Source organism: Sinocyclocheilus grahami, unplaced genomic scaffold, assembly GCF_001515645.1.
Source record: "Sinocyclocheilus grahami isolate Dianchi unplaced genomic scaffold, SAMN03320097.WGS_v1.1 scaffold185.1, whole genome shotgun sequence".
NCBI classification, from domain to species: Eukaryota; Metazoa; Chordata; class Actinopteri; order Cypriniformes; family Cyprinidae; genus Sinocyclocheilus; species Sinocyclocheilus grahami.
In genome coordinates this window covers 1,086,345-1,100,978 of record NW_015505364.1, presented here as the reverse complement: position 1 = coordinate 1,100,978, position 14,634 = coordinate 1,086,345, and the positions used below count along the sequence as shown (strand labels likewise).

General features: G+C 37.9%; 2 protein-coding genes across 2 annotated transcripts in view; both read right to left on the bottom strand.

The window, feature by feature from the left end:
* Positions 1-1,451: 1,451 nt before the first annotated feature.
* On the bottom strand, positions 1,452-8,634 carry LOC107594521 (leiomodin-2-like). The gene is made up of 3 exons (XM_016284603.1): positions 7,748-8,634; positions 3,826-5,559; positions 1,452-2,043 (listed from the first exon to the last, which is right to left on the bottom strand). The coding sequence occupies exons 1-3, from the start codon at positions 8,012-8,014 to the stop codon at positions 2,017-2,019; spliced, it is 2,028 nt and encodes a 675-aa protein (XP_016140089.1). The 5' UTR covers positions 8,015-8,634; the 3' UTR covers positions 1,452-2,016.
* A 2,663-nt stretch (positions 8,635-11,297) lies between these two features.
* LOC107594535 (lysine-specific demethylase 5B-B-like) overlaps positions 11,298-14,634 on the bottom strand; it is a 19,496-nt gene continuing 16,159 nt past the window's right edge. Inside the window, exons 24-27 of the mRNA XM_016284616.1 lie at positions 13,745-13,841; positions 13,445-13,617; positions 12,269-12,505; positions 11,298-12,195 (exon numbers count right to left, since the gene is read on the bottom strand). Of these exons, the coding sequence (XP_016140102.1) occupies positions 12,061-12,195; positions 12,269-12,505; positions 13,445-13,617; positions 13,745-13,841 (642 nt within the window). The 3' untranslated portion in view covers positions 11,298-12,060. The remainder of the gene's footprint in view (positions 12,196-12,268; positions 12,506-13,444; positions 13,618-13,744; positions 13,842-14,634) is intronic.

The following is a 14,634-nucleotide window of genomic DNA, read 5'->3' as shown; positions in this document are numbered from 1 at the left end:
ATTTTTTCTAGATCCTGCATTAAATTTATATTTTGACCTCACTATTCGGGGAACAGACACAGTCTTTATAGTCTCTTTATAGTCTACTCTAAAGAGAAAGGAAAACTTGAAATCGCATCATATGACCCCTTTAATATAACTTCTGTTTTCTTCTTCCAATAAAAACAGGGGCTGTGAATTTCTGTGAACATCTATCTGCTCTAAAATATATTTAGTAAGTCATTTAATTGCTCTGCTGTAAATTATGCTTCTATGTTTTTTTTAAACACTAGCTTTCTATTTTTTCTATTCTATCTACTTGTTTTTGTTTGTGTGTGTGTGTGTGTATAATATATATATATATATATATATATATGTATATATATATATACACCTTGCTATGTGTACTGCGTTAGGCTAACCGAGACTTGTCATTTGCACTTATATATTGTTGCTCTTTTGTTAGTTTTGACTGCTTTTATTGTTCTCATTTGTAAACTGCTTTGGATAAAAGCGTCTGCTAAATGACTAAATGTAAATGTAAATATATATGTGCTGATTCTTCTTCGTTGCAGCTATTTTTTGCTCTACTGCAATAGACATGTAGTCAGACCATGTCTTCAATTTTCTCCTACAGAGAAATGAACATGAATTACTTTGAAAAATGGTAGTCTACATTTCATCTAGTGTCTGCTTTGCATTTGGGTATTTTTGATCCCTCCGCCACCTGTAGGTGCGATACATGAATTGCTTCTGTTATGAAATGATACTGTGGTACAGAGACAACAGTTAGGTATGTCTTATTTATCCACAAAATAAACTTACACTTCACATTTTAATTACATCCATTGCAGGGAAAACAAGAAAAGAGTTCAGAGTTGATAGTTTGACCCTTTGATCCTCTCTTCCCTTTTTAAAAATCACACTTAATCAATACCAGGAATCATTGGTGGAGGTTATTTCACCAATTTGTCATCCAGCTAAAATTCATAAAATCCAATGCAATGCAATGCTTCATAAAGTCCAATGCAATACAGACAAAACGTCTAATCCACATCAGGTAAGATTACATATACAGAGATCTCAGGTATAGGTCATATTTGCTAATGCAATACTTCTCAAGTGATATCTAAATTATATATTAGTTCTATATAAATAAATGCTGCCCATGGATGTGGTAATGTTTGCAGATGTGAGAGGGAGTGGGTTGTTCTAATTGTTCAAATGTTCCTCCTTGTACTGTACACTATCATCGATTTATGGTTTTAAATAAATTAATATTTACGTTTAATGCGGTAACTGAGTTTTAATCAACTCAGTACTATAATGTATATTGTGTGCACAGCTGTCATTGATACAAATGGAGGGTTGTTTGATGTACATAGCATTTGTAATGAAACCATGATGAACAAAATAATTATTTTTTAAACAGAAGTGAATATAATGTAATACAGAGGCTCAAACTAAAAACTAAAAGATGAAAAATTCATGGCCATAAACAGATTGAACATGAAATTGAACACAATACCGCATACATAATCAGAATAGTTTATAGATCTCATGTAGAAGGTCCTGCTATTTAACAAACACATACCATGAAGGAAGATCACTACTTGGGGCTTTTTTGAGAATATTTAAGAGGTTTATTTAGCATACTGCATTCTAGACAGAGTAATGATTAGTACTTAAGACTATTATATATTAATATTTAAGAATGTTGTAAGTATTCCAAAAGTTGAGAACAAGTAGTCAAAATGTATCTAATTTATTTGACAAATCTTTCTCTGAGGATCCTTAAACACCAACAGATGCCCCTCAAAGCTTGACTGTTGACTGCTTAGCTGTCAGTCCTGGAAAAATCAAGTGTCCCACCTCAAATGTTTAGATATCAAATAATCCAAACTGGCTGTATTTCGGAGTGTCTGAGCAAGTTAAGGAGGAATCTCAACTTGAGGATTCAGTGACTCCTCCATGATGACGGGGCACTGGAGGACTGCAGGGGAATCTGAAGGTAGAAGCTCGTACACTGGACAGATACTATCTCAACAGCTTAGGGATCTCAACCTGGGAGGAAGATTGAAAAGAAGATTAAGTATTTATAATATTATATGCTACAACATTACATAACTTTTTTGATTAATGAGTGTAAAAATCAATTTTTTTAAACCATCTTTTTACTGTACCCAAATTGATCATTTGTATTTTTAATTATAATATTAAATATATTTAAAGCTGTTTAGGCAGATTTTGAGGGAAGTTGCATATATGCGTCGTGTCACTTCATATCTGTACACAGAGAAAAGCAGCTCTGGCTGTGGATAGCATGATGCTGAAAGTTTGTTGCCACGATGAACAAGAAAAATTGACCATGGATTATTCAAAACAGCAAATCTCTGGGGAATAACCATTCGTAAAAAGCAACAACACCAAAAAAACCTTTTTGGTCATCAGCTTTGATAAGATGTTCTGTATCCATGTGCCTCATCCCACATTCCTCCATATAGAGAAGCAGATCCAAAGCAAAATTTAAACAATGGGTCTCATCAATAATAATTGTGTGGATGTGTACTTCTCAAAAATTTATTCCTAAATCCCAACATGTATCCACAAGAATTTGCTTTTAAATGAATTTGAAATATGTGAGCCTGGAGCACAAAACCAGTCTTAAGTCGCTGGGTATATTTGTAGCAATAGCCAAAAAATACATTGTATGGGTCAAAATTATAGATTTTTATTTTATGCCAAAAATCATTAGGATATTAAGTAAAGATCATGTTCCATGAAGATATTTTGTAAATTTCCTACCGTAAATATATCAAAACTTAATTTTTGATTAGTAATATGCATTGCTAAGAACTTCATTTGGACAACTTTAAAGGAGATTTTCTAAATAGTTTTATTTTATTTTGCACCCTCAGATTCCAGATATTCAAATAGTTGTATCTCGGCCAAATATTGTCCTATCCTAACAAACCATACATCAATGGAAAGCTCAGCTTTCATGTGATGTATAAATCTCAATTTTCAAAAAAAAACTGATACTTAAGACTTTTTCTTTTACTTAAAAAAAAAATTTCACTTAAAACTTTAGGTTTTGTGGTCCAGGGTCACATACTGTAAATGAGTGACTGTGTGCCCGAGGTAAGTAATTTGATTACAATTTTAAAACATTAAAAACATCTCCATATAAGGGCTTTCCTTTACAGCCTTTAAAGGAAAACTACTTTTTACACATTCAAATGTCAAACTCAGCCAGCTGTACATACATATCTGCATTTTCTGCATAACCTCTGCATAACCTGCATACAATCTTAAAGTGATTGTAGAGCCACCAAGACATTTTTGCATATGTTCAGGTGTTTCTATACTCTTTGTAAATTTAGAATAAATTTTTATACAAAACTTACTGATGAGGTATGTATAAGTGAAAAATATTTTCACTCACAAGTACACAGTGAGACCAAGGCTGCATCAGAAATCACATAGGCTACTCCCCTACTATAGCCAATATAGTATGTGAAAAACAGTATGTGAAAAGTGTAGTATGTCCAAATTTGTAGAATTCAGAATCCCAAAGTACCCATGTGATCTACTACTTCCGGCGTGATTCTAAAGTGTGCATCCAATGGACACTTTACTATCCCATGAGGCCACGGGAGAGGATTTTTTTTAACAGTTGCAAACTACTAGAATGACAAAATTTATAAAAGTGCTTTAACTTGCATTAAATATTTTAAGAATATAATGCTGTAGAAAGAAGCCTCCACATTTTCTTATTAAGATGGTGATGTATAGTCATGTACTGGCATGTGTAGTAACATCAATGACATGTGATGTCCGTGTCACCTTTTTGAGAGCGTTCATGTTGCTGTTTCTGATAGAGTCCAGCAGCTGATCTCTGGAGCTCCTGTCCGTCTGTTGGACAGCTGCACTGCTGTCTGGCTTCCTCTGAAAGATCGGGGTCAGCGACCTCCTCAGGGCCTGAACATCTAACGCTGGGCCGGGAGGGGGGGGTGGAGGAGGAGCTTGTCGACTTCCTGTTGCACCTTCTTTCTTTCCTGTTACCTCAGATGGGAGGCGTCTAGACAGTAGCTTTGTGGGCGGAGCTTTGGGAGTTTCCTGAGCACAAGTGAATTTTGAACGGGCAGCAAATTTAGAGTCTTTCTTTTGAGTGTTGATGGGCGATGTTGTTAGCTTATTCTTCTCAGGTGAGCTCTTATCTTCACATGGGGTGGAGGCGGTCTCCTGTCTGGCGAGTTTTTGCGCTTCTAGTCGTTGCTGCCTCTTCCTGTCCATGTTTCGGCTCAAGATGTTCGTCATGGCCATCCTGGGCCCAGCCAGCTCAAAGTGATATCCCAGCTTCAGCAGTGAAGAGTTGTAACGTAAGACTTTGGCCATCTCCATTTCAGTCTTCCCTCCGCAAATGTGTCTCTGGTTATGAAACCTCAGCTCCATAAGCGTGCTGTTGTGCTGAAGAGAGTTGATGATGGCCAGGATGCCTTTGCCTGTCAAATGATTCGAGTCGAGGTTGATACTGGTCAGGGTCGAATTATTTCGTAGAGTTGCAGCAATGGCCAATGCGACATGATCATCCGCTCTCGTGTTTGCAAGGCAGAAGGTTTTGATGTAAGTGTTGCTGCGAAGACCTTCTGCTAACTGTATCAGGGTGTCTGTCTTAATGGCATCTGAATTATTGACGATGAGCTCTGTTAGTTCAGGGTCATCACTGCGAACCTGCTCCAGAAGGTCATCAAACATGCTGAAGCCAGTGTCACTGTCCATATCTTCGCTAAAAGACTCATCCTCCTCAGTAGTAACAGAACGGTCATCCAAGCCATGAGAGTTCAATGAGCTGTTATGGCTGGAAATGGTAGATATTTTCACCTCGTTGTTTTCTGATTCTTTCACTTCTTCTTTTTCACTCTCTTTCTGTGCTCTGGTTGTATCTCTCTGTGAGTGATGTTTCTCATCCTCTGCTTCTCTCTCTCTTCTTCTGCTTCTTTCTTCTATATTTCTAAATCTGCTTTTCTTCTCCTCTGTTTCTTCATCTTTAAGGTTTATTCTTCCTCCTGATCTGTTGTTCTTTGGTTCTTCTATAGTTTTATTTCTGCTTTCATATTGTTTCTTGACATCTGCCTCATTGTCATTTACTTTTAGGTCTTCAGTGTCTTTATCCCCCTGCAGTTTGGAGACAAACCCTCGTATTTTGGAGTTTTCACTTGCTTTTTTCACCTCCTTCCTCCCTCTTTCTTTCTTATCCTCTTTTTTCTCTTGCAGTTTTGATATGAGGTCTAGAGTTTTGCTGCTTCCTCTTTCTTTCATAGAAAGCTCTTTTCCACTTTCTGTCTTATTACCTGTTCTCTCTCTTTCTCTCTTCTCCTCCTCCCTTTTCTTCTCTAGGCCTTTTTCTTCTTCATCAGATACATTTCTAGAGTCATCCTCCCTTTGTCTTGCTCTCTCCTTATCTTTTTCGCTCTCAGCATTTCTGCTCTCTGTGTCGGGAGGATCGCCACTCTGTGACCTGGAAAACTCTCTGCTCCTCATCCGGCAGAGTCGATCTCTCCTTCTGCCGTCCCCTCCCTTCAAACATTAAACACAAAATACATTATTCACCACAGTGCATTAAATCTGAGAAGCTGTTTGTCTTTTGACTGTTTGAATATCTGATTTTGGCTAATTGTTATCTGACTTTTGACATCTTAATCACCATATTCACATTCTATATTAGTTTCCATTTGCTTTCATTTTGGTGTAATTATTGATAAATATCAACATCATCATTAAATCTGTGGGGGCATCAAACAAACTAAACTTATCTAGAATAATTACAGCCGATGGCTGAACCCAGCTGGACCGAGTGAGTTATTTTTAGTGGTCATTAAAATGGAAAGAACGTACTGTGCAGATTTGTGAGCTATTGTTTGAAGAAGTCTTAAAACTCTCAGATGTGCCCTTATAAGGCAGCAAAGGGAGGAACATTCAGGCCTGGAATTCCGTCATTGAGTTCCAAAGCCTCACTGTGCCCAAGCTTTAAGTAAACACATTCACAAATCTCTGAAGTGCATCACTCTTAACCACTGACTACTGTAAAATTACCTGAACATAAATTTTATTCTCACAGCTGTTTTACTGAATACACGCGGAAGTGACTTAGCAAGTTCACTCTGCCAACAAAATGACGCAGCTGAACAAACTTCACAGCAGAATATCAAATGAGATCAGAAAGATGGTCTTTACAGGTCAGGATTGATCAAAAATAAACTACAAACAGGGAACCACGTTTATAAAGAGCACAATGTTACTTAGTAACGTAAGATTCCTCTGAGATTATGTGTGTGTTCTGTTGTCTGCTGAGCATGTTTCAAACAAACACTTCAGTGTCTCAATAGAGTTTAAAAGTAGTTTGTGGCCCCTTGAGTGCATCTCACATTACCAGTGCTTCATTAGCACCTATTTAATCACGTAAAACACAACTAGCACTCCCCAAAACACAAGGAACACCATCCCAGAAGGACCAGACCATCTGTTCAGCTCTGTTACTCTAGAAAATACAAATTTTTACACCATACCCCAAGAAAATCCTATTGAGGTGGATCCAAAAATGAATGACTTCAGCAACTTTGATGTCAAAGGTTAGTTCTGCATAGTTTAAATGGAGTGCCAACTACAAATAACCATCACCACCAAACGGAGAGAGAATCCTGTGTTTATACCAGACAACAATAAACTATCATGATACTAAATGTTTATAAAGATATTTGGCTGTAAAGAATATTACACACTCAGGATTTTCACCCAAGAGAAGTTTATACTAATTCCAAACAGAAGAGCATGAAAAATTTTATATTTGGGAAAAATCTAACTGTGCTCTGAAAATAACTTATTCTTGTCAGAAATGGAGATTTGTTTTTGGGGAAAAAAGCTTTGATTCACACTTGGAAGTACAAAGAGTTTTGTAAATGTGCAGAAAATACTCCAAACCTTCATAACAGATGATGGCAAAATTATAGGCCATTAGGATCCCTTAGTGTGCCGTGTGTGTGCAGCAAAACAGGTGTTGATACATCATGGGACCATGACAGGCATGTAGGCCATACTGATTAACAGGGATCTCAGTGCTAAATCAGCCATTCACTACATGTGTTCACAGATCTACAAATATGTCACACTGTGATGAGATCTTAAACAGTTAGAGACTGAATGACAAATGACCACAGGTCAGCTCTTCATTGTTCATTGTCCCTGCATGCAACAACATACAAAAATAAATCCATATGTTAATGTATTTTGGAAATTTGGGTTAATTGAAATATTCCAGTGGTGACTTTTAGAATTTGTCAAATTATTAAGAAACCTAATTAGTTAGTGTTATTCTGTTGGTTCTGTAGTTAGTGTTATACATTGTAAGAAATGTATAATCACTGATATGTATACATGTGTGTGTGTGTGTGTGTGTGTGTGTGTGTGTGTGTGTGTGTGTGTGTACATGTACAAATTTGAAATAACTTTAAAAAGTTTTAAGATTTAAGAAGAGTTTTGTTGATGGACTAAAATAGCTCTAACTCTTGGAAGCAAATGCCATTATACACTAGGTAAATTACTATTATTATTATTACTAACAATAAACATAAAGAAAATAATGAAATGAAGTAAAAAATAAAAACAATTTTATATATAATAATTATATTTCATTTTAATTATATAACAGTTTACAACAACAACAACAACAACAATAATAATAATTATTATTATTATTATTAAGCATCACCTCTGCGCTCAGCTCTCTCCGGATCAGTTTCTTGGTCTCCCGCTCACAGTAGTCCAGCATAGCCTCTCTGTCATATCCTCTGGACGGTAGTTTGTCCGTCTGGTTCCGCTGGCGGAGTCCCACCGGTACATTCGGGTCGGGGTCGATATTAACGAGCTCTCGCTCGAGCTCCTCCACCTCCTCCGGTGAGAGCGTCGCGAGCAGCAGGTCCGTGTCCGTGTCCGAGTCATCGCTCCCTTGTCGCTCCGAAACCTTTCTTCTGGACATTTTCTTTGGAAATATTGAATGTTTATTGGTCAAGTATAATGTTTTAGTCTGCGGAAATGCAGCTGACTCAATTTAAAGAGTATCTTTCCCCTTCACACGTGCTATTAAATCCATAATAAAAGGCGTGCAGAGAGTCTCGCGCTCAGAGCGCCTTTCACGAGCTCCATAATAAGGCTCGAGAGCCAGGACGCATTCCGCGCGATCCTTCACAGCTGCGTGACCGCGAGCAGCTGCGCACACGCACAAAGGAGAGCGTCTGTCTGTCCGACAGATTGTGTAGATTTTTTACACCAGTGGTCCTCCAAGATCATTTCCTCACAAGTTTGTAAGAATTCTGTCATATTCCTTTCACTCTCCACAAACCAGGCATTAAAATCACAGTTCTGAGTGATCTTTCTCCTTCTCTACTTTCTTGTACTTCGCTACTATTGGTACTTCTCTTTTTTGTCACCTTCTGTATTGTTTGGATCCTATGCCTGAACTTATCAGTGGTTCTTTTGATAAATCCGGGAGTCCTGTGACATAAATGTTACCACTTTTTTTATACACATGGATAAATGTGTGTTGAATGTGTGTATGAATAGTCTTGGAAGTTATGAACACTAAATCAGTTCTACTGTGTTAACAATTGGAGAAAATATTGGAGAAAATAGCGTTCCCTTTCATGGGAACGAGACACTGCGTCCTTTAGGTTTCCCCATAGCGACCCCTAGAGGACGCAGTGTCTCGTTCCCTACTCAGGGAACCATGGTTACATAAGTAACCTGAGACGTTCCCTTTAATGGGAACTTCGAACTGCGTCCTCTAGGGTCGCTATGGGGAAACCTAGAAGTTCCCTACTCAGGGAACCATGCTTACATAAGTAACCTGAGATGTTTTATCTGTTTTTGGAGGACATGGGCTTCTGCTGCTAAATGAAATGACACGCACATTAATCACCGCTAGATGGCAGCGCTTTCACCAGTACTTGGTAAGGCTTGACACTTTAATTGCTTAATAGAAATAAGCAATTTACTCATTCGATATTCGACATCTGATTTTCAATACTGTCTCTATTACCAGTTCACAAACAGCCTGAAAACAACAAGCAGTCAAATCAAACTTATTTTAAGAAGTTAAAATGATATTGGTGTTCATAAAAAACAATTAATTGATTTTCTTTCTTTTCTTTTTTTTTTTACAAAAAGTAAATGTCACTGGTATAACAGTGAAATTATTAAAATTGTTTTTGTCATAAACTGTTTGTAGTATTCTAACAAAAACTGCTGTGAGGATATGATACATGATATAATAAACCAATAAAGCTCATTTAATTAAAAATAAGTGAAAATCACTGTGACACACCAGGAATAAACAACACAGGTTCATTTTTATTTATTTATTTTTATTGTTGTGTGTGTGTATAGGCTATATACAGTGGGGAAAAAAAGTATTTAGTCAGCCACCAATTGTGCAAGTTCTCCCACTTAAAAAGATGAGAGAGGCCTGTAAATTTTTTTTTCGTGTGTTGTATAGTTGTGCGTGCTTTTTTGTCCTCCGAAAATCAAACCGGTTCTAAACCAAACCACTCACAAAAAAACATCCCCCCCCATCCTTCATCTCCCGGGGCAGGCACACCGTTTTGTAAATTCTCAATGTGCCACAGCCCCTCCCGGTCTCCCACACACACCCCACCTAAGTTTATTTGACCGTCCACCCCCTGCGTCCTGCTCTGGATCCAACGCTGCACAGTCAGGGAGGGGACTTGGCATCCCGGTGTCAGCGACCCACGAGATGCTGACCTGGACCCCATCAGACACCCACATAGCGAAGTCTTCACTATTGATCTTAACTGTTAATGAGAGACATAAAGCAGCGTCTCGCTCTCGCTCTGGTAAAAGGCGCTGAGGGTGGCACACCACCATCTCGGTCCACTGTGTGTGCTTCGTCAGGCGATGAAATGAGCGTATCCAGGTATCCAGTTAACACATAATCCCATGTGAAGTGTAGTGGAGGGAAATTGAATTGTCTGTCCGCTTCTCAGTGCCAATCCTTTGCTTGTTCCAATCCCTGATCACAGTCACTGATCCAGTGTGAAGTAGAAAAGCCTATGTAGGGGTTCTGCTTGTGACGTCATATTGAGGAATTTAGAACGTTGCTGGACTCAAGAGTCACGTGACGCCAATCAGAGTGCTGAGACTGTTGCTTTAAGAACACAGATAGCGATACAAGAGTTTGAGGTCGTTTTTCTAGTTTATGTGATGGTAACTCTGAAAGGGTAAACACTGTGTGTGTGTATAGTGTACTTTTTAAACCACGTTTTGCCTATTTTTCATGTTTGAAGTTATTAAAACTAACTCGTTGTAAAAAAATGTTTTGCATCTGTTAGTTATTTTGTTACATTTTGTAAAAAATTTTTATAACTTTAACATCCAAGTTAACAAAAGTTATTTTAAGTCAAGCACAGATACTTTAATTTGAAACAATGTATTTTTATTTATTCAAATGTTGAATTTTAAAGTGATAACTAATGGCAGCAATAATTTTTTTATACAATGAGGTTAGTTTTGTTATTTAGTTCTTTATTAAATCCTTAGCTTGGGGGCTTCGAGTATTTTTTAGCCCTTCCCATCTCTAATGACTATGACTTACAACTCTTTACAATAGTAAAAAGTAATAATACAAAATCTGAGTTATAAGGTGAAAAAAGTTCACTCAGACATATGAAAATAATGTTGCTCCTTAAATTAATTTCATTTTAAACCAAAATCTATATTTTTTTATAAATATTGCATGCAGATTTCAAAATCTCATATTATCTACAAAAGTCTACATGGAATAAGTGCTTTTAAAACATGATTTAAAATGGTGAAAAACATGAAAGTGAAATTATGACCAGTTTCTGTATCAAAAAAAGGTAAACAATCGATAGAAGTTCTACTAAATGGGGGAAAAAAACTAACAGGTTTATAAATGATCTTGTATTAGAACAATTTCAAGGGAGGAACTCAAGCCCAAAAGAGTGCTTGGTTGAGAGAATCTGCGAATATGTGAAAAATATAAATATTTTAAAACTTAGAAAAATGGCAAAAGCACAAAGAATTACTAAAACCTCAAATTAAAATTAAATAGTAAGTATAATTGTAACTATATAAATAGTAACTAACTCAAAATATTAATAAATACTATAATAGTAGAAATAAAGCTAAAACAACACTGATCTGTGATTAGTGTAAAGAAATCAGAAGCACCAACATACCAGTGATCACTAAAAGAAGGGAAGAGACTCTGTCTGATATTAGAACAAAGTTTTATTCCACACTATAAATTGGTACATTTGAACACGCTAGTCAAACCCCAAACCCTAACACCCCCCACCCTCACCCTTCAAAACGGCTTGAGCAGGTTTTGTGGCAGTTCATTACACTCTTCTGTCTGCTACAATTCTGACATGTGTTTATCTGTTACATATCCTGAATATCTGACCACCATCTCAAAAAGCACCAACACAACTGAGACCGCCGAAACCTCCTGAAACTTACAAACAACATTATTGCTTCGATAAATAAAACTAATCTACAAAAGGAAATCAAACGTCACAACGGAGAGAATCCCAGAAGCCTGTGTACTGAAACGGCAAGTTTCCAAAAAATAATTTCTCTGTATTTATCATTTATTGTATTTGGTGAAAACTGTTCGTTTGTCCTGTGTTGTGGCGTTTCTGACCGTGCATGCAAAAGAGACGACCCTCGCTGCGATTCACGAGAGCGTCTCTCCTCCATGCCAGAAAGCAACACAAACCCATGCAACACCATATTCATTCAGCATTTAGCATATTTATCATTGTTTTAGACAATCACAAACAGTTCGACAGAAGGAAAAAAGCTGTAAAAATACAAAAAAAAAGTGACCAAATAGTATCATTCAGGACAACAAAGAGCAAAATAGCACCGTTGTTACAAAGGTCAGAGGTCATAGGTTAGGGAACGGGGAGGGTCAGTTACACATCCAGGAGAAGGGATGGAGGAGGATAGAGTGGGAGAGACCAGTTGCCCCCCTCATCTGACTCACTTCCGGCGGCCTGCATTGGTTGTGCTGCAGGTCACACACATGTAATCCTCCTCGGCTGCGAGTTCTGCTGATACACCCACACATATCATATGGAACCAGCGGTTACAGCAGTCACACTGAACCCAGTACACCTAAAGCAGATAGAAACCAGTCAAAACGCATTCAAACACACACACGGTCAATACACAACGTTCACTTGCCCACCTCTTCTCCCTCCGGCTGAAGACATTTCTCTGCTGGACACTGGGTCATATCCTCTTCGGAGTCTTCTGACTGAGACACGTCTGACGCAGAGACCGATGCCTCTTTCCTCTCTCTCCGCTTCTCTGTACCCATCCGTTGCTTCTTGCTTTTCGGCTTTATCCCTCTATCCCTGATCTCGGTCTCTTCTCTGTTCATTCGCCGCTTGGCTTTCTTTTCTGCCGAAGTGATTGCCTCTCCCTGTAGAGGGCAAAGAGGAAGACAGAGAGAGGTAATGAATTAAAATTCTTAAACAAGCTCCTAAACATGAAATGAATACTTTTAGGGGCTGTTCACATATCACTTCTTTTGCGCGCTCAAGTTCGTTATTTCAAATGTAGACGCGCGGCAGGCACGCTCATAATGGAAGCTCATTTTTTCCGCATTGAGATAAAAACCATTTCAACTTTTCAGAATGCCGCCAGCGCACCGCGGGTCATGTGACAAGAACCAACCAATCAGCTTCATCCTTTCCCGTAACAACATTGAAAGCTCAGCCAAGATGAAGGAACAGCTGATCATAGCTGTACAGAGATGCCAAATCTTTAAAGAATTTTAAACCTAAATCCCAAAATCGAAGTTTGTTTTGAAGCAAGCAGCTTCAAAGTAAAATACTGTAAAAAATTATGTATTAAAATAAAAAAACAGCAGTACATTATAGAACTACTGACGTATTAATAAGTATACAATACAATATATTTGCAGTTTTTTGCAAAATATTTGATTCAATATACATTGTTTGAGGGAGTAGGGAACTGATTCACATATGTAATTCATGCTTTATGGGAGTGGGAAGTTGCTGCTGAGCTCTTTTGCCATGGTTCTCATTTCCATAGTAACAGCAACTTTCTTTTGATTGGTGGATCCAAGGAGGCTTTCTCTTCAGGAATATGGCTAGTGTAGTGCTTCATCTATCAAACACGAAGCTGAAATCACACCGACGTTTAGCTCCTACAGAAGCATATAATATTGCTAATCTTTGAGCTCTGGGTTGGTTTGTCTCAAAGTTCACACATTATGCCAATGGAGAAAACAGATCTTTTACTTATAAAACCTGATTGTTCTTTTGAATTAGGGACTGAATTTTAATAGCTAAATAGCCTAAAAGAAATTATGCATGCACAGCCTCACACTCCTTACCTCTCTTTGCGGTGAGGAGTGTTCTGGTGTGAGGTAGGGTGCGTGTTCTGTGTGGGATGTGTTTGTGGTCGGTGGGCCGGACAGCAGATGTCTGTAGAGCTGCTGGGTCTCGGGGACAGAAACCTGCAGGAGCAAACCCTCCACCATCAGTTCCTCCAACTCCAAACTGAGACCTGGAACATAGACACAGTTTCATTTTAAGACATAAGCGGTCATCCAGCTGCTTTAACTCTGCACAGTGAATTAAAAAAAATATGAAAATGCTCTTTGAGTTAGTGTGCATGCGTGAATGATACAGACCCTGGAGAGGGATACAACGCTGCTCTGTGTAAAACACCGACTGTTCTTGCCCAGAAACACCCCAGTCCTGACACTGAGATGGAGATCCACACAGCTGCTACAATAAAACAATGACTCTTTATTGATGGATAGTAAGCAAAAATGTGTATGCATAAGATTGTAAGACTTCAAAATGCAACGTAAGAGTGCAGGTTTCTGAAGTAAAAATCCCACGTATTTTCTCCACAGACCTTCAGGACAGAACTACGAGCTCTGAGATAAAGATACAAGCTTCTCTAGAAGTCAGAAGTCAATGTGATTTCACTCCAGTGAAGCATTGTGAATGACGTAATGACAAAACGGTCTTACTCTACACTCAATATATATATATATATATATATATATATATATGTGTATGCATGTATATATATGTGACCCTGGATCACAAAAAAAGTCTTAAGTCGCTGTGGTATATTTTCCTGGAGAGGGATACAACGCTGCTCTGTGTAAAACACCGACTGTTCTTGCCCAGAAACACCCCAGTCCTGACACTGAGATGGAGATCCACACAGCTGCTACAATAAAACAATGACTCTTTATTGATGGATAGTAAGCAAAAATGACATAATTCCTGCTGTAAATATATTAAAACTTAATTTTTGATTAGTAATATACATTACTAAGAACTTAATGTGGACAACTTTAAAGGCGATTTTCTCAATATTTAGATTATGTTTTTCACCCTCAGATATTCAAATAGTTGTATCTCTGCCAAATATTGTCCCATCCTAACAAACCATACATCAATAAAAAGCTTATTTATTCAGCTTTCAGATGATGTATAAATCTTAATTTCGAAAAATTGACCCTTATGATTGGTTTTGTGGTCCAGGGTCACACACACACACACA